General features: G+C 41.2%; 1 protein-coding gene across 4 annotated transcripts in view; it reads right to left on the bottom strand.

Moving 5' to 3' along the window:
- The window catches only part of OSBPL1A (oxysterol binding protein like 1A), a 192,139-nt gene that overhangs the window by 59,413 nt on the left and 111,716 nt on the right, over positions 1 to 21,010 (bottom strand). For all 4 annotated transcript variants that reach the window (XM_073679177.1, XM_073679176.1, XM_073679178.1 and 1 more), the window contains 2 exons: positions 18,094 to 18,259; positions 15,560 to 15,713 (listed from right to left, as the gene is read on the bottom strand). In XM_073679177.1, coding sequence (XP_073535278.1) covers positions 15,560 to 15,713; positions 18,094 to 18,259 — 320 coding nt within the window. The remainder of the gene's footprint in view (positions 1 to 15,559; positions 15,714 to 18,093; positions 18,260 to 21,010) is intronic.

The raw sequence follows: 21,010 nt of genomic DNA, 5'->3' as shown, positions 1-21,010 counted from the left end.
ACGGTAGCACAGAAGTGATTATTCATTTTGGATGCAACTAGACTTTGGTGGACTCATGGGCACCTTTCTGGTAGGTAAAAGAGGATCCACGTCACGGCTGAAGAAAGGTTCATACCGCAGAGCTCAGTCATTCTGAAGGGCCGGCTTACATGCTAATGCAATATGAACAAGAAGAGCATTGAGGAGGAAGAATGATATACAGTTGTTAAGAAACAAGGGCGGTAGAAAATGGCAAAGTAGATCAGTAATAACAGGTGAGAAAAAAATAAAAAATGACGCAACTAACAGAAATAAAGATGATATCTGGTTTGGTAATGTGGGATTGGATTTTTCAGTTTTTTTCTGTTGTGTAAAATATGGCTTATTTGTATATGATATTATAAATAATATTTTTAGACTAATACAATGGATACGACACGCTCTTATAGGAAAATCTCTCTCCCCCTTTCTCCCACCCGTCCCCAATTGATTACAAGTCGCGGATTGGCGTATACATTCAGCTGAATGCACAGATGCTGTGTGTGCTGAACCTTCTGATTGGCTAAGGCTCGCTCAGCTCATACTTAACCATGTATGTAAATTATGTTGAGAGGTAATGAACCTACATCTATTTATTTAATTTTAGGATGACTAGACCGATAGAGAATTCCTAATGAAGATTCATTTGGATAAAGAAACAGGAAAATTCAGGATCACAATTATATGAATAGAAAATCTCTCTCAGTTCAAAGTATAATTAGTATAATATAAAATGATTTGTGCATTTGTTTTTGAAGGATATCTTTAAAAAGGAACCTGTCATGTCTAGAAACGCTATTTACCTGCAAATATTGGATCAATCTGCAGATAAGTAGCGTTAACATCCCATGTAGTCAATTTTCTGGTATAGCTGCCACAGGGAGAAAATGAAAGCGGTTTTTCCCACGAACAAAACATGATTTTATTGAATAGATCTTGGAATAATAATAACTTCCACAGTTGGATTTTTTAAAATAAAATGTTCCTGTGCTGAGATAATCTTATAAATGTGCCCCTGCTGTGTACTGTGTAATGGCCGTGTCTGACCGTACAGGAACATGGTCTGATCATACCACATCTCCTGGGTAGGGGAGGAAGCAAAAGAGTATACAGACAGGACAGCATGATTCATTCTTGTGAGGTAAAACATTTCCCTGTCTGCTTCTAAACAATGTTTTACTTCAAAGAAAGAATCATTTGTGATTCCCTGCTGTTCTGTCTGTATACTCTTTTGCTTCCTCCCCTGCCCAGGAGATGTGGTATGATCAGACCATGTTCCTGTACGGTCAGTCACAGCCATTACACAGTACACAGCAGGGGCACATTCATAAGATTATCTCAGCACAGGAACATTTTATTTAAAAACACATCCAATTGTGTAAGTTATTATTCCAAGATCTATTCAATAAAATCATGTTTTGTTCATGGGAAAAACCGCTTTGAGTAAGTGCGCTGTAATCACTCTCTGGCACTGTCACCGACAGCTGTCTCTCAATATGTGTGTGCAGAACAGGCTGACAAAGTGTCGGTGAGTGATTACAGCGCTCTCACTACATAGTGAGTGGTTACTGTGATACTTCTCTGCTCCTCTCCAATGACTGAAAATAAGTGGATGCTGGGAGAACAAAACTTATTTTCTCCCTGTAACCCTGTTTCCAGTAAGCCGCCTTCACAGGATTTAGACATCATTTACCTTCAGATTACCAATAAATCTGCAGTTTAATTGTGTTTCTGGATATGACAGATTCTCTTTACTATCTGTCAATAACAGCTTTTTAGTGCCCATTAGCAGCCACAGGACAGTCAATACAGCAGCTGTAAAGTAAGAAGAAAACTCTAGAAGACTTAAACCAAGAGTGCAGCTATGGGAAGTATCTGGCATGATTTCCAGAGGTCATGATACGTGCAGGGTATGTCCTGTGCTTCCTGTAACACTGCACTACAGAAGCTCATCAATGCAAGAGGATGATACAGTAACAAGGGGGGATATCAACTGACAGACGCTGCAAGTAAACAGAAGTTGTTTTGCATGACTTTAGCAGTTTAGCAGACAAACTTATTTTAATTAGAAAACACAAATGTGGTCAGCGTTTGCCATGATTGCCTTACTATGAGTATACACATAAAGGCCATGCCTATAGACACACCTGTTAGGATTCTGCACTAAGTTGAAGCAGTCAATCCGTATTGTGTGATGGTGTTATTAGGGCAATAGTTTGTGGGCACATGGCGGCATTAATTGCAATACAGTATTAAGGTGTTAATGTATATGGCCATTTCCTGGTGTAACGTACAGTATATTGGTATGGTGCAGAATTTAATGGGAATCTGTCAGTAGGATTTCATATTACAAACTGTATGTGCATGCTCTTTCAAAGACAAGTCTAGCAATGCCGTTACATAGCCAATCTGTTCCTGAGAAATCTACAAATGAGGCTGAAGAGCTATTGTAAATCTGAAGCCTCTGTTACTCCAGCTCTTTTCCTCACCCAGCGCCGCCATCTCCTGCTTGATCAACAGCTCCCTTGCCTGAAGTCACACAGGATAGAGGCTGCAAGCAGGAGGTCGTGCTGTCTAGGTGTAGGGAATAGAGCTGGAGTGACCGTTTTCAGATCTACCATAGCTTTTCAGCCTCATTTGCATACCAATACACACGCCAATTTCTCAACAACGAAGCACATGCCCATGTTGGACTGCCCATGTAAAGGTATTACTGGACTTGTCTTTGAAAGCACTACATGTGCATTTAAAAAGTTTGGGTGGGAGCGAATTCCTGTTGGCAGAAACCCCTCAAAGTGGATCTGTCACTAGATTTCACAATACAAACTGTATAGCGAAGCAATAAACAAACTTATTTTAACAGAAGTAAAAAAATCTTTCAAAAAGGAACATATCCATTCTGACATGGATTAGCCAGATGTGGAAAATAACCCGGCAAAGTAAAAATTCTTATAAGAATAGAAGTATTCGTTCATTTTTTTTTTAGCAATTAACAAAAAACAATTAAAGTGAATATGCCTAAAATATAGATCAGCTGTATGTTGGGTACAGTCAGTCCTATTGGGATGTAATGTTAAAGGGAATCCGTCAGCATGTTTTTGCTATTAAATCTAAGAGCAACATAATGTAGGGACAGACAGCCTGATTCCAAGGGTATATCACTTATTAGAATGTGTGCTATAATTTCAATTTAATCAGTGTTTTATCAGCAGGAGATTAAGGCTATGTGCCCACGTTGCATTTATGAAGCAGAAAATTTCTGCTGCATAAATGCAAGTCCTCTCCCGGAAAAACGCATGCGGAATTCCGCACGCGTTTATCGCGCATTTTTCGCGCGTTTATCACGCGTTTTCCACATGCGGAATTGCCTTGCGTTTTTTATGCATTGGACAAAGGCAATTCCGCTTGCGGAAACGCAAAATTAAATGACATGCTGCGGATTTTTGAACGCGGCATAAACGCTGCGGAAAAATCCGCAGCATGTGCATAGAACTTGCGGAATCCCATTGGGGACCATGGGGTGCGGATATACATGCGTTTTTCAAGCGTTTACGCTGCGGAAATTCCGCAGCATATACGCTTGAAAAATGCTACGTGGGCACACAGCCTAACAATGCTGGACTTATTCTCATGTGCAAGTCAGTCAGGCTGACTTATTTTAACCCCGTCCCCACCCCTAATTGGCAACTTGCTGACAATGCATAGTGTAAACAGGAAGCTGCCAATCAGGGGTGTGGGCGGGGTTATATGCAGATCAGCATTATGACCACTGAAACATCTACAGCAGATAAAACATGGATTCTATCAAAACTGCACCAAAACAGTCCAGTAAGTGATACATTGCTGGAATCAGGCTCTCAGCCCCAACAACATGCTGCTCTCCGATTACATAGCAAAAACTTGATGACAGATTCACTTAAATTCCCAAAATATGGATCAGCTGTATACTTTCTGAAAAAGTAAGTAGAGAATAGTATTTTGTCACCCAAATTTGATGATGATGAATAAATCCCTCTCCAGTCCCCTGGCTCTCCCAATAGTGGTGGGGATTGGCTCAGTCACGGAGCCCCTTTCCTGCTTTCTAAACTGGATTGTGCATAATAAAAAAAAACTCCATTTTATTAGCAAAATACGAGGGAATTTTTATCCGAGTTTGAATGGCAACTGGAGTATCAGCATGCCGACACTGAGAGCCTGATGACGTTAGATGTCAATTAGTACGCAGTGAAGAAGGTTCAGCATTTATTGAATTTACTAGATGGTGGCCCGATTCTAACGCATCGGGTATTCTAGAATATGTATGCGGCCGGCCGCGACCAATCAGCAAAGCGGTGTTTAAATTTGGTGCCAATATCGCCGATTGGTCGCAGTCGCGACCAATCAGCGAATCGTATTAGTGAGGGCCGGGGAGCGGCGCTGCCTGTGCGGGTACTTCCGCTGCGAGCAGCCGGGAGATGACCGGCTGCTCGCAGCAGAAGTATCCCGACCGGCGGCGCCGCTCCCCGGTCCTCCCTTCACACTTGCCGTCGGGAGATCAGTGGCCCTAGCAGCTGATCTCCCGACGGTAGCCGCATGGAGGTCAGCGGCGCTGCCGGTCGGGGTACTTCGGCTGCGAGCAGCCAGGAGATGACCGGCCAGCCCCTGTCATCTCCCGGCTGCATGGCCGCTGACCTCTGTGCAGAGCGGTGTTTAAATTTGGCGCCAATCAGCGAACCCTGTTAGTGAGGACCGGAGAGCGTGTTTAAATTTGGCGCCAAAATCGCCGATTGGTCGTGACCGCCGGCCACGACCAATGAGCAGAACGGTGTTTAAATTTGGCGTCAATATCGCTGATTGGTCGCGGCCGGCCGTCATCCCCAAAATTAAAGTGGAAAAACACACTACAGGCTAATCCAACTTTGATGTAATGTCCTTAAAACAAGAAAAAATGAGGCTCCGTATTGTGTGTGGCCTCCACGTGCCTGTATGACCTCCCTACAACGCCTGGGCATGCTCCTGATGAGGTTGCGGATGGTCTCCTGTGGGATCTCCTCCCAGACCTGGACTAAAGCATCCGCCAACTCCTGGACAGTCTGTGGTGCAACGTGACGTTGGTGGATGGAGCGAGACATGATGTCCCAGATGTGCTCAATCGAATTCAGATCTGGGGAACGGGCGGGCCAGTCCATAGCTTCAATGCCTTCATCTTGCAGGAAACACTGACACAATCCAGCCATCTCATCTTGGTACCTAATGGCAGTCAGGCTACCTCTGGCGAGCACATGAAGGGCTGTGCAGCCCTCCAAAGAAATGCCACCCCACACCATTACTGACCCACTGCCAAACTGGTCATGCTGAAGGATGTTGCAGGCAGCAGATCGCTCTCCATGGCATCTCCAGACTCTGTGACGTCTGTCACATGTGCTCAGTGTGAACCTGCTTTCATCTGTAAAGAGCACAGGGAGCCAGTGGCGACTTTGCCAATCCTGGTGTTCTGTGGCAAATGCCAAGCGTCCTGCACGGTTTTGGGCTGTGAGCACAACCCCCATCTGTGGACGTCGGGCCCTCATACCACACTCATGGAGTCGGTTTCTAACTGTTTGTGCAGACACATGCACATTTGTGGCCTGCTGGAGGTCATTTTGCAGGGCTCTGGCAATGCTCCTCCTGTTCCTCCTTGCACAAAAGGCGGAGGTAGCCGTCCTACTGCTGGGTTGTTGCCCTCCTACGGCCCCCTCCACGTCTCCTGGTGTACTTGTCTCCTGGTAGCTCCTCCAGCCTCTAGACACTACGCTGACAAGACACCGCAAACCTTCTTGCCACAGCTCGCATTGATGTGCCATCCTGGATGAGCTGCACTACCTGAGCAGCTTCTGTGGGTTGTAGAGTCCGTCTCATGCTACCAAGAGTGTGAAAGCACAACCAACATTCAAAAGTGACCAAAACATCAGCCAGAAAGCATTGGTACTGAGATGTGGTCTGTGGTCCTCACCTGCAGAACCACTCCATTATTGAGGGTGTCTTGATAATTGCCAATAATTTCGATCTATTGTCTATTCCATTTGCACAAGAGCATGTAAAATTGATTGTCAATCAGTGTTACTTCCTAAGTGGACAGTTTGATTTCATCAAAGTGTGATTTACTTGGAGTTATATTCTGTTTAAGTGTTCTTTATTTTTTTGAGCAGTGTATTATATAGAGTCATTACAAACAGAGTGATCTATTTCAAGTGTTTATTTCTGTTAATGTTGATGATTATGGCTTACAGCCAATGAAAACACAAAAGTCATTATCTCAGTAAATTAGAATACTTTATAACAACAGCTTCAAAAATGTTTTTAAAATCCAAAATGTTAGCCTACTGAACTGTATGTTCAGTAAATGCACTCAATACTTGGTCGGGGTTCCTTTTGCATCAATTACTGCATCAATGCGGCGTGGCATGGAGGCGATCAGCCTGTGGCACTGCTGAGATGTTATGGAAGCCCAGGTTGCTTTGATAGCAGCCTTCAGCTCGTCTGCATTGTTGGATCTGGTGTCTCTCATCTTCCTCTTGACAATACCCCATGGATTCTCTATGGGGTTGAGGTCAGGCGAGTTTGCTTGCCAATCAAGCACAGTGATACTGTTGTGTGTAAACCAGGTATTGGTACTTTTGGCAGTGTGGACAGGGGCCAAGTCCTGCTGGAGAATGAAATTTCCATCTCCAAAAAGCTTGTCGGCAGAGGGAAGCATGAAGTGCTCTAAAATTTCCCAGTAGACGACTGCGCTGACTTTGGTCTTGATAAAACACAGTGGACCTACACCAGCAGATGACATGGCTCCCCAAACCATCACTGATTGTGGAAACTTCACACTAGACCTCAAGCAGCTTGGATTGTGGCCTCTCCACTCTTCCTCCAGACTCTGGGACCTTGATTTCCAAATGAAAATTGGAACTCTGGGACCTTGTGGAGTGTGTCAATGACTGCCTTCTGGACATCTGTCAAGTCAGCAGTCTTCCCCATCATTGTGGAGCCTACTAAAACACACTAAGGGACCTTTTTAAAAGCTTAAGAAGCCTTTGCAGGTGTTTTTTGTTAATTATTTAAATTTAAGGAGATAATGACTTGTGTTTTCATTGACTGTAAGCCATAATCATCAACATTAACAGAAACACTTGAAATAGATCACACTGTTTGTAATGACTCCATATAATATATGAGTTTAATTTTTTGTATTGAAGAACTGAAATACATTAACTTTTTGATGATATTCTAATTTAGTGAGATGCACCTGTAACAATTGGTACTGATCAAATTCTATGTAGCAGGGAGAGGTGGGAGCTCTGGCAGTAGCTCCCTCCTCTCTACATAGACTCTTCTTAGTACCATCTACCATTTCCTATCTCAGTAATACAAGCGTCTGTTTTCACTTTACAAACACCTTTGCTGCAGCTCTCACAGCTCTACTGTATTGCAACCCTGTCTGCCTGTGAGATAGAAGCTGAAGCAGTGAGAGGAACCTGCAGATGTGTCAGTAAGGGCGCAGACAGACGGCTATATTACTCGTGCGAGGATCGCATTGCAATCCTCGGACTGGCCATCTGCTGTCCTGAGCAAGACAACTCCATAAAAATATATGCTGTCATGCTCAGGTCAGGTGAGCCAATGGCCAGTCTGAGGGTTGTGGTGCAATCCTCGCACGATTATTGCGGCCGTCTGACTGCACCCTTATAATCACACACAGCTCTATGAGGAGATCAGGACAGAAGAGAGTGGCCATTACACATCACACTGGTAATCCTCCTTTTATTTAAAATAATCTATTGTCAACTCAGCATTCCTATTCTAATGGCAGTTTAGGGTTTGGAAATACCTGTGAAATAAATCATGTCTGTACTGTATTCTGCAGGCAGAGGTGAAATAAAAAAACTCCACCCCATCACTCCATTCTCATCATCTGGATAGAGCGCAGAAATGAAGACTCAAAGTTCAAATCTGAACCATGTCCACCACTGGCAACTTGTCAGACGTCCCACTCAACATCCTGAGTGGGGCATCAATGAAGGTAATAAATGCGGAGGTGAATCAATTTACCTTTAAAACGTTAACATGCCTTTTAAATTTTCATGGTTTACGAGTACAATTTAGGTTATAAAATCAAGCAGACTACTCCATAGTGCATATACAACATGGAAATTAAAAGACAGCCAAACATGCAACTACAGTCATGGCTGAAAGTGTTGGCACCCTTGAAATTGTTCCAGAAAATGAAGTATTTCTCCAAAAAAATTATTGCAATTACACAATTTGTTACTTTGTGTGTATTGGAACACCACAAAAAAAACTGAGATAAAAAAAAAAGGAATATTGGACATTATTTCACACAAAACCCAAAAAATGGGTCGGAAAAATTATTGGCACCCTCAACTTAATATTTGGTTGCACACCCTTTGAAATAAATAACTGCAATCAATAGCTTCCTATAACCATCAACAAGCTTCTTACATCTCTCAACTGGAATTTTGGACCACTCTTCTTTAACAAACTGCTCCAGGTCTCTCATATTTGAAGGGCGCCTTCTCCCAACAGCAATTTTAAGCACATGGTTTCCATCCATTTCTGGGTGCTTCTTGAATTACGTTTGAAGTATTGTCCTGCTGGGAGACCCATGACCTTGGATGCAAACCCAGCTTTCTGACACTGGACACTACATTGTGGCCCAAAATCCTTTGGTAATCTTCAGATTTCATGGTGGCTTGCACACAGTCAATGCACCCAGTGCAGCAGCTAAACAACCGCAAAACATATTTGAACCGCCAACCATATTTGACGGTAGCTACTGTGTTCTTTTCTTTGTAAGACTCATTCAGTTTTCGGTAAATAGTAGAATGATGTGCTTTACCAAAAAGTTCTATCTTGATCGCATCTTCCCAGAAAGATTTTGGCTTATTCATGTACATTTTGGCAAACTGCATTCTAGCTTTTTTTTGTCTCTGTGTTAACAGTGGATCCTCCAGGGTTTCCTGCCATAGCGTTTCATTTCATTCAAATGTTGACAGATAGTTTGTGTTGACACTGATGCACCCTGAGCCTGCAGGACAGCTTGAATTTCTCTGAAACTTGATTGTGGCTGCTTATCCACTATCTGTACTACCCTGCGTTGCTACCCTTCATTAATTTTTCTTTGCCGTCCACATCCAGGGATATTAGCTACAGGGCCATGGATTGTACATTTCTTGATGTTGCCCACTGTGGACAAAAGAACATTAAGATCTCTAGAGATGGACTTTTAGCCTTGAGATTGTTGAAATTGTTTAACAATTTTGGTTCTCAAGTCCTCAGACAGTTCTCTTCTCCCCTTTCTGTTGTCCATGCTTAGTGTGGCACACAGTGTTAACCCCTTGATTCTCCGAACAAAGGTTGTGGCAGCCAGTAATGTACAAACCTTTATGAAATTCAATGGTTCCTAACTGTCCATTAAAAACTAAAATCAAAGCTTGAAAACTAGCATTAGTGTCATCTCATTGCAAGTAGATTTCAGATCCAGTATTAAGTATTGGAATCATTGAGAACATATAAGAAAAAAAAAAAAAAGTCCGGCTTGCCAGTTAAGCCTGATTCCAGTCTTGTCCAAAGCACAAATAGCGTTTCTGCTAAAACACCCTAAAATGAAAACATGTGACATTCCAAACATCTGTGTTGGCTTAGAACGATACAAAACACCAGCACGTTTCATGTGCATCAAGCACCCTTAGTCATGGTATGGTATGGTATGGTAAGGCGTCCGTATTTTCTGTCGTTCTAAGCCAACATGGATGTTTAGAGTTTTTAATAATCATCGATAAGTCTGTGGAGCTGGATCTCTTCTCCTTGTAATCATGGAGAACCCAAACTTACCATTCCTTCACCCATGATGTTTTGCAAAATGTATTGACATGTAAGAGGACAGCAAAATTTGTCAAATTCCTCTTCTGTTCTCCTCTTTGAATCATTACATCTCCCCTGTCCCATCTATAGCATGTCATGAGCAGACATGTCACTGCCTCCTATAGTGTTAGTGAACATAACATTCCAGGGATGTTATAAAATATCTGATATCCCACTTCCACATTAGAACCCCGAGCATTACAAACAAGCAGAAGACTACACAAATGTGCTTCGACCCTAGTGAAGCCTCATTAAAGGGAACCTGTAATGTTGAATTTCATATCTGATCTGCAGGAGCTGATCAGATTGATGTACATTTTTGTGGGAAAACTTTTATTTATTGAATTCCCTGGTGTTTGTATGCATATAGTCCAGTGGGCGGTCCCAATAGCGATTTGATGCACAGTCATACAGGGAAGACTGTCACTCACCGAGTAGGACTGCCCATTGGAATCGTATGCATACAGTGAGTGAGTGTTTTCCCTGTATGACTATGCATCAAATCACTATTAGGACCACCCACTGGACTCCTATGGATACAGTACCACGGATTTCAATAAATAAAATACAAGTTATACTTAATCTTTTTCCAAACTTTTACATCATTCTGCTCAGCTTTTCATGCTCTATACTGCACTGTCCACAGATAGGACTACATGAACTATGTGATAGGTTCCCTTTCATCGAGAATCATAGCACCAGTGGACAAAAAATCTGCTGAGACGTGTAGTCAGAGGAGTGGCTTAATTGATTGGTTTAGCAAAAGGGGGGTGGTTTAACTTGCAACAACACAAGCCAAAATTGTGACAAAATTTTGGTGCATATTTCTGGCATAAATTAAGCCAAATAATAGTTGGTGTATACTTTGATGAATTAGAATAAATCTTAAAGGTGCATCAAACTGCATGATCCATAATGATAAATCTGGTGAATTTTAAGACTAACGCTCAAAACCTCTTAATGAATTAGTAGAGTCTGCTACATCATGACTATCATTCTCCCCAGTCTTGATGAGGGGGCACAATTGAGTTATACACCCCTAATTCATTAAGTGGTGCACGCTTCTTACTGAATAAAGAGCGTATAGCAAGTGGCACGCGCCTCGCCACAAATCTTTTCACTGGGCCTGGGGTAAGATTTTTGGTGTTTGTGTTTGGTACAACACAGCTGGTTACAGATTAGATGAGCTGTAATGTGATGCTTCCATCCTGCCCCAGCCCCTTTGGTGGAGCTGGATGGAATGGGAATGAGAACGGCAAAAGTCACAACATTTGTGCTACTCAGCGTTGCTCAAAAATTCAGCAACTTCAGATTTATGTCAGAACTCTGGAGTAATCGCTTTGATGAATCAGGGCTCAAGGTTGCTTTGCACTGTTCAAAAATTAGACTGAACTGATAAATATACCCCAACACGTAGATGTTTAGGGTGTATTTACCTTAGGAACCACATATAGGTTCTTATTACAAATGACGGCATCTGTCTTGCGGAATTTGCAAGTGTGAAGATCTTCCAGGTGCAGGCTGCATCTGCTCTACATGATATTAGCTTATGCTTCGTGGCATAATATCTTCTACAGTCAGCTTCTCACTGATGAGTATGTGATGCAACCTAGAAGAAAGATCTACTATTTCAGCCAGATTCAGTAAAATGGAGGAGTGGAGAAGAGGGCTATACTAGATGGAGAAGGCAAGAAACATTAAAATGTTCACATGGTTTGGCAGTGAAAAGTATCATATGGTTTGTCCACAATCTTGGATCCTGAGCACAGCAGCCAGACCTGTCACTTCTACAATACTAATGATACATCAATTTCATCCTGCACACATACAACATGCATGGCAAAGATCTCAGCCAGAATACAGTGATGGAATGCTGGATGCCAACTCTGTCCGGTAGGAATGGGAGAGGTGGGTCCCTGGGAGGGTCTCAGGGAGAGCAATAAATGTTCTGTGTAATGGTTATAAATTGAGAAATTGCAGATATAAGGCGAGTGTTTTCTCAAAGTAAAAGTTTTTGAAAATAGGTCTTGAACAGAAAACCACATGTAGTCAATGTAGGAAAAAACAAGAAAGCATTGAAAAAAATAGAAACATATTAGAAATAAAGTGCTGTATGCTGGAATGGCCTGGTGTACATGGCCATTATGGAAAATCTGCTTTGCCCTTACATGCCATTAAAGGGGATCTGTCAGCAGGTGTTTGCTATGTAAGCTGAAGACCCCATGCTGTAGGGGTGAAACACAGATTTCAGCGATTCCTCTCTCATCAAGCTCTGAGGTTTTGTTTGCTTACAATGATTGTTGTAGCACCAGTAGCTTTATCATTGCTGTGACTAGCGGTGAGCCTTGGTCTGACACGCCCCCTCCTATGATAAGCAGCTCATTGTCTATGGACATTGTATGTACAGAGCCGGGTGTGGGCAGGTTTAGCTTTCTCAGCTCTGCTTTAATACTAAATCTAAAAACTCTGATTGTGTTAGAACAGATGTCCCAAGTAATCTAAGTGATACACTATTAGATTTAGCTTCTTAGCCTACATCAGGCATCTGTCATATGAGGTAGCAAAAACCTGCTGACAGATTCCCATTAACAGGCTATAGTGGCATTTGGATGAAAAACTTGAAAAGTCCATAGGATCATTACACACAGCGTATCAGTACAACACTAATGCTACTTCCTAAACCTGTATTTTTGTTACCCTATTGTTACTATATGTTCCTTCTCATCACAGACCACCCATATGGGCAGAGGTCTACAGTACATATCTTGCTGAAATCTGTTCACCTGTCTCTGTATTCCCCCAAAAGAGCAAGTCTCCACCCTCTTTTGCACCTCATATCGTGCTGCTCACTTTCTGCAGAGCCTTTCATATTAGTTACACCTTCCTGAAGTCTACTGAGCATCCCCGACCAGCAAAGTGAAGTGGAACTACAGATGTAACCTTAGGCAGCGAGATATAAACATCACACTGTAGGCGAGAGCGGGACAAGTTCCAGCAATTTTCCAGTACACTAATTCTTCAAATTACTCCATGCCTAGTGCCAACCCTTGGGCTTCAGTGACGTCTGTAGAGCACTGCTGATAAAGACATAGGGTCGCTGAGCACACTTCAATGAAACCTATGGGAGCCATCACTAGGATATAATGAGGAGGATCGATGCACTAGCTAGGAATATCTACTCGCTGTGCACGTGTAGCTTAGCTCATAGAAAGATTTCAAATTAATTTGCTCAGGAATGGAAAACCCTTTACCTACATAGAAACTATTGCTCCCTCTTTCGGGTGCAGGCTCCGGAGCGGAGTGCACTCCAAACATGGCAGGTGCTGGTTGTGTTATATGGCCGTGACGTGAACTAGCCCCAATCGCTGCTGTTTAATTCCTGTTTAATCACAGACCGCGGCATTTAAGTAGCGCAAGCAAAAGGAGGTGACCCACGTGCAGTCTTTCAGTATCTGTATCAACCTTAAAAAAATGCACTAAAAACTGATAAACAAAAAAAAGTGTGTACCCCAATTAAAACTACAGCTCCTCACAAAAATAAATCTAAAATCAGCAAGCCCTCACATAGCTCCATAGAAGAAAAATTGGAAAAAAAAAGAAAAAAAATTGGTCTAAAAAATGGTGACACAAACAAATCTTTTTGTTTTAATTTTCAGCACTTAAAAAAACTATTCGTTTGGCATTGTCGTAGTTGCATTGACCTGGAAAATCTTTTTGCAAGGTAATGTTTACCGCACAATGATCATCATAAAAACAACCCCTGACCCCAAAAAAAAAAAAAAAAAAAAAAGGAACCTTTCAACTGATTCATGTCACCCATACTAAGGGCAGCATGAATCAGAGTCTGGCTGCACACATGCTGCTATGTAAATCTTTCTCCAAACTGCTCCAGAGTTTTAGAGAAGATACACTTTAGAGATCCAGGTGGTGACCATAGCCAAGATTAGTCCAGCGCCGCAACCAGCTTTCTCTTCCTAGCACAGATGCAGGTGATTGACAGGTCTCTCACAGCGAGATACCTGTCAATCACCTCTAGAAGTGCTGGGAAAAACCGGCCACAGGCAGAGCTGCACTAGTCTAGTCTCTGGCTGGATCTTCAAAGCATATTTTCTCTGAAACACTGGAGTATTTTAGAGTACAATATACCTAGCTGCAATTGGGTACCATGGCTCTGATTCATGCTGCCTGTGGTTTTTACAGCATGAATCAGTTGACATGCTCTCTTTAATGTTTTCCAGTAATATGTATGATATGAATGGCGTCATTCAAAACTAGCACTGATTGCGCAAAAATCAAGCCCTCATTTGGCTAGAATGACTGAAAATAAATACGTTCTTGGATGGCTCTTGGAAGAAGGGGAGGGAAAAATTATAGCAAAAAAATCCAAAAATTGGCGGGAAGAGGCTTGATACTTGGGGACTGACTCTGCTGCTTTAAGAGTGTTGATCTGTTTACTCAAACTGTGGATCATCTGCCGCATTTCCAATACCATGCCAGGCGGCGATTGAAGTGCTGAATACACAAACATGCCCGTTATATTGACACGCCAACCTGGTGCAGAGTCCATCAAAGTCATTGGAGAAGTGTAGTGTGCATTTCACCCTAGCAGATCAGAGAACATAGACTGTGGTACAATGTATCCTCTTACAGACACTGTTACAAAAGTGAATGGAACAATAATTACACTATATAGAATGTGTACCACAGCATCTGCGTATGCCAACATCCAGACTAAAATTAATTATATAGGAATATAATGCCAAAAAAATAAAATAAAAAAAGGTATGGCATGCCATATATACTAAGGAGACGACCAAGAGAGGGATCAAATGACTGGAAACTAAAAAGTAACTGGAGATACATTAATAAATAATGTTTAATTACCAGAGCGAAAGAACAATGAGCAACAAAGCTCATACTGACCAGGCCCAGCGTAATAGGATTTCCTATAGTCAGGCATCAATTCTCTAAATGTTACAGGCAGAATACAAGTTACAAGACAAATAAAAACGCTGCCTCGTTGAGGTGAAGACTGGGAAAACTTCCTGTGGAGGGCCTGGCTACAATGGGCACAGAACAGTGCTCCGACCCCTCTACTCTAGGATTTGGTGAAGAACCAGACACTCGAGCCAAGTACATGGCATTTTCTTGCACCATAATGTATATAAAAAGGTTTTTCACTTTTTTTCTGTGCATATGCAGTTTTACTTGTAATCTTCACTGCAGGATAATTACTCATTTGGCCAAACAGACTGAAAAGTGAAAGACAAGACATTTACAAGAAGGTTCTTGCCTGAGAATAATCTGCAGTCACACACTATATTCCTAGAGGGTCATTATAGTCTTGCGGAATGGCTCGTCATGAATAAACCCTTCTTTCTGGCTTATTAGCAGTTTAGCTGTGTACTCCGGAGAACAGCTTTCCAGATTGTCTAGATTAACTCTTTCAGCCCACAATGCTCAGGCAGCGTTCATTACTGTAATTTCTATGTCTGCAGACAGTAAACCATAGAAAATACTGCTCACATTTTGGGAGTTCTTCCTTTGACCCCCCCCCCCCCATTATAAAAAAAAGAAAAATGTTTTGCACATTGGATATACACCTTACAAATGGTGTACGGTGAAAAGACATCAGTCAGAACTACTCTACCTGTGTTTCTTGATGCCGTTGGAGGTGGCGTCTCCTCCTTCGGGCTTCTTCTCATCTGACATGTTGGCTTCCTGGAAGTTCAACTCCAAGCTCTCTTCTGCTGAAGAATTTCCAACCGTCTCAAATCCAGTCAAAGAATGATCAGACTCTGAATCTAAAAGAAGGATGGTTGTGTGAATGAGACGTACGCTGCAACAACTGAAAACTTCTCACATTCACTGAGCACTGAAACCCGAGGAGGTTACTTTGTTTATTGACCAGCTCCATTCAGTAAGAGGCATCTCACATCAGCTCTTCACCTTATATAGGGGGACAAACAACACTCCAGTATTACACAGCGCTCTGTATAATATGTACAAGTCTACCTGTGTGCTGGGCTGGTTACATGCCTTTCCCAATGAAAGTATTTAGGCAAGAGACCTATTTTCATATGCATGTACAATTAGTGATGGACTACTACCGTTGTTGACGTCTATTAGAAATTATGCTTTTTGTATTGACCTCTCAAAGTTGGTCTCAGGTCCTCTGGTAATAACTTATGGAGGACTTCTAGCACTGAAACTATGGCCCAGACTAATTATATGCAATTTATTGAAGTCACTTTACTTTTTTTTGGCTTGTGTTATTGGCTGATGATTTTTTTGCAAAAATGCTGGTCTTTAACCGTATTTTTTTTGCAAACATTTACAGCAAACAAAAATGCTAAAAACCTTTTCAGAAAGTAGCAAGATTGTCTAAAAAAAGCACCAAATTAAAATCTTAGCCAAAAGCCTTACTCCAGGCAGAGACGCATGGGTCCCTGGCGGCTTCTTCCCACCCGCTGCCCTGAATTGACAGGTCTATGCCTACGTGTGCACATAGGCAGAGCCCTTTCAATTCAGGGCAGCGGAAGGGGAGAAGTCACGTGGGACCCACTTGTCTGACTGGTCCCCAGCATGGCTCGGTCCCGGCAGCCATTAGTGGGTGTCTTTTCTCTGAAACGCCACAGCGTTTCAGAGTCAAACATGCGTAGCTGAAGTCATACAGCCAGTGCCTGATACAAGCTGACTGTGAATCAAGCAGCTTGTATCAGCTGTCAGGTTCTCGTTAACATCTTTGCTTACAATTAGCGGCTCATTATTCTTGTCAGTGCTTGTAATACTATCGAACTACAAAGCCATCTAATAGACCAAAATACCTATGCTTGATATATTTGCATTAATCCACATCGATGATACATTTCTAAGTCAGTATATACAATTTGAATAAACACACCAATTTTATACACAAATGGCGGCTACGTCGATGACACTAATTATCTCCTTCTACAGAATTAAGAGAACAGGACATCTGATTCATGCTGCCCGAACCACAGGAACAAATGTCCGGCTCTGTCATTTCAGACAGGTATGTTTTAAACTCTGAAATGCAGAAAACATACATTTTACAGCCACATGGCGCCAGTTGACCATTTCAAAGGCAGATGGTCCCCAGCAGCTTCTCTCTGCCAAGCTCCAGAAGACTGACAGCTCTTTTGCTATACATACAAATAGGAGCAGTGAGAAGCTGCCGGTGACCGGCCTCTGAACTGGTCATGTCAGCCGTGTCTCATTGTCCCTGGCTGGTGTCTAAATCTATGTTTTATCTGAAACGTTGCAGCGTTCATACTGCCCATGATTTGGGGACCGTGAATCAGATGTTCTTTTAATCTGTCACCAATCACTTTTGAAAAAAAACAAAACAAATCTAATTAAAAAAAAAAAGAGGTTCTTCAGCAGCAGTGTGTATTATACTATTCTATGTCCAAGCTTCTGCAAAAACATAATAGACACAATGGCTGTTGTAGACCAATCTATAGAAAAAGGATAAAGTTTTGGACAAGAAGGGGAAGACTGTACAGGAAGCTACCCCTTACTTTTCATAAACAGATTCTGCAGCAGATGAGGTGTATAACAATAAATGTACCGACTAGTACAGGTTATTAGACTGATAGAAGGCACAGTTCGTGACTTACATAATTAACTACAACAACAGGCCTTAAGCATCTAAGTTACATTCAAGGAGAAAGAGCCAGCAATGAAATGCTGACCTATTGAAAAAGTTACTTTAAAAAAGTGTTCCACTGATAGATCTTCTGGATTATCAAATGCCACATTAAAGTAATGTGGTCTCTAGAAGCATTGTGTTAGCCACAAGGCTCATATGAATACAATTCCAAAGTCAAAAAAATTTAAGGGGCAAATAGAACCTAATTTGTAATTTTAAATTCATGTTAAAATAATAAACAATAATTTTCCATATTTCCAATGTAATCACCATTTGTAAAGTAAGAGGAAACAATAAGCTCTCAGAAGCATTATATAAAATGTTTCCAGTAAGGTTATTGACAGATTGGCATTTCCTGATCTGAAAATGGAACCAAATTGCACAAAGCTGATTTCAGAGTGAAGGACGGAGCACAATAAATGTAGGAAATCCATAAAAAAAAAAAATAAAAATAAGAAACTCCATAAGATCTAGTAAGTTAGATAAAAGAGGGGGATTTCAAAGATTACCTGAGATTGCATCGTAGAATTCATCCTCGCTGAGAATACTGTGGTGAGGAGGGCTTCCTTTAACCAGTGACTGCTCTAATTCGTGGTGTTCTGTAGCCAAAGTCTGTAACGCCTCTGATAAGATCTTACTTTTTTCTTGCTCGTGTTCTAGTTTCAGATTTCTCGCCTATATTGGAGTAAGAACATTCCTGTGTTAGTTCATTACCTGTAAGGTAAATGAAGGTGACAGATGAAGTAAAGCAAAAGGATCCATCAGTGAATGCAGAGAGAAGAGCACTATCCTGCCGTCCAGCACTGCTCCGGCTCACCCAGTACACTTCCGATTTTAAAGTGGTGAAATTGTTCTGTGATACTGTAAAAGGAAACTTATTAGTAAAATAAATTTAACATAAATTAAATGGAAAAAACATTTTATATTCAGCCGTGCTTATAGGTGTCCATCAACTTCAGAAGAGCGAGTCACAATATCAAAGCTAAAAAAAAAAAAAATCTGTGGACGCACCATACATCACAATGGGCATGTGGGCATTTTTTTCCAATAACTTATTTCCTTCGCAGCGCTAAGACTAGTCAAAGGCCACATTCACACGTTCAGTATTTGGTCAGTATTTTACATCAGTAATGTAAGCCAAAATCAGGAGTGGGTGAGAAATACAGAAGTGGTGACGTGTTTCTATTATACTTTTCCACTCCTGATTTTGGCTTACAAATAAAGATGTAAATGTTTACCAAATACTGAACGTGTGAACATGGCCTTAATCTGTAAATAGCCTTCTATAAAACTATAAATGCTGCATATATAAACTGGAAGTTGTATTCAGTGATTGTTCTGTAAAATATGAGAAGTATAGTATCACTTCCACATGCAAATCCATGGCTGTTACTGAACACTATGCACACTAAATTTACCTTCGTTTACATTTATTCTGAAATTTCCTCTAGGGCTCACACCCATGGCTGTATTATAATACGTTTTCTAGATGTATATATGAATGTTTGGAAAGAAAAGAAAAAGAGAAGAGTCCGAGAAAAAAAAAAAAAAAAAAGTTGCACATATTGAATCTCTACTGATTAAGAATTTTTTTTTTTATTAGAAAAGCGAAATAAAAGCTGCGTTTAATGATAGTCTTGCTATTTAGGGACCATATTTTTTGCCTTGTGGCAATTTCTGATAGAGGGTAAACAAGTCCTTTACCTTATGTTCGTATGCTTTTTTAAATCAGTTTTATTTAATTTTTTATGCTTCGTTATATAGCGCCATTACATTTCTCAGCGCTTTACAGGTATTGTCATGGCAGTTCCCATTAGGGGTCATAGTCTAAATTCCATATCAGTATGTCTTTGGAGTGTGGGAAGAAGCCAAAGTACCGCAAAACCTATGCAAACCTGGGGAGAACATACAAACTCCTTGCAGATGTTGTCATGATGGGATTTGGACCCAGGACCCCAGCGCTGCAAACCACCAGTACTCACTACTGTGCTGTCTGCTAGAATATAAATTTGACAGAAAGAAAAGCCATATCATGCTCCATTGGACTCTGTATGTATGCATTGCTTCTATGGGAGAATATTTCAATACACCTTAAAAATTCATAGTGATGTGGAAACCTGTTTGGAAAGCTTTAGGAGAAACTCAAAAGGTTTCACACGTTTTCAGTTTTGATCAAATCGGAGAGTCGATCGATAGGAGGCAATGGCACACAACCAGTGTGTCAGTAGTGTACCAGGCTTGTCTGAATCTCAGATGTCCAGTCACAAGTTTTTATTACAACCACAGAGATAAAGAAAAGGGAATGGCTTTACATTACCTAAGAAAGGAAATATTTTAATTGGGGAAAGAAAGTATTTTAAATTGGGAATAACAAAGTCGTAAATTATTATGAATTCTTGTTACGATAATGGCGTAGTACTGCTGGAAACCAGTGGCCAAAGGAGCACGAGAAGGAACAGCAAGCGGTAGTAAAAGTTCTTGGAGTTAGCAAAAGGAGTTGTAGGAAACAATCCGTAGATCGGTTAGAACAGTCTGGATAAGAATGTTCAGGAGCTGGAGACTGGACTAGGCTAACAGCTAGACACAATAATGAAGCAATGAGTGGGAGATCCATTCGGCTTTAAGAAGGCCCAAACAGGAAAAAAGATGGATCTCACAGGTTCAGAATCTGCCATCTTGGTAAAGGGCAATTGCAGAACACAACAGCAGCCTCCAGTGGTAAGGAGGGGGATTGCAGCACAATTAAGGTGACCAATAGAAGCCACTAGTGGTTAAACTGTAGAAGGACAACAGGAATTCTGACAATTCTGTTGAATTCTTTGAAACTGGCTCTGTCCAGTTTACTATACTTTTAGAAACAAAGGAAAGCTTAACACAAAGACACCTCTATATCAAATACAACACCCTGTGTTATTGCTTTTATGAATAACACTTATAAAGCAAATACTAAAATACAAAACTTGCAAAGATCTAGATAGGTAGAATTAATTGTCTAAATAATAAATCAAAGCAAAAAAGTATAAAATATTTTCCATAACAGTAGGCACCATACACCTCTCTGCACTACAGTACATGTTAAAGCTGCTGTATACACGAGTCTTACCAATACACTTCTCAACATTGAAATTGCAACACCAAGAAGTAAAGGTGTGTAAGTGCATGTATTTCTGCGTGTGGCACTCATACTCAATACTCAGATGTTTTAAAAATGTTTTTTCCATTTTGTCATCATTTGCACATCATTAACAGGTCTATAGATGCTGTGAATTTCATAATTCCATGACTTTTTTTTACTTTGTGTTGCAATTTCAACATTTAGGTGTGGGGATACAATGTAATAAAAGTCAAATTATATTATCCATCTCCAGGTGACCACTATTTTACCATCTTTGTCGCAGTGAATGGTTCCTGGAAGAAATAAGTCAA

The sequence above is a fragment of the Phyllobates terribilis genome, unplaced genomic scaffold (genome assembly GCF_046119375.1).
Source record: "Phyllobates terribilis strain yellow unplaced genomic scaffold, ASM4611937v1 Scaffold_4__5_contigs__length_816908805, whole genome shotgun sequence".
In the NCBI taxonomy this organism is placed as follows: domain Eukaryota; kingdom Metazoa; phylum Chordata; class Amphibia; order Anura; family Dendrobatidae; genus Phyllobates; species Phyllobates terribilis.
The sequence above is the reverse complement of the archived record's forward strand: the minus strand, read 5'-3'. Positions and strand labels throughout refer to the sequence as shown.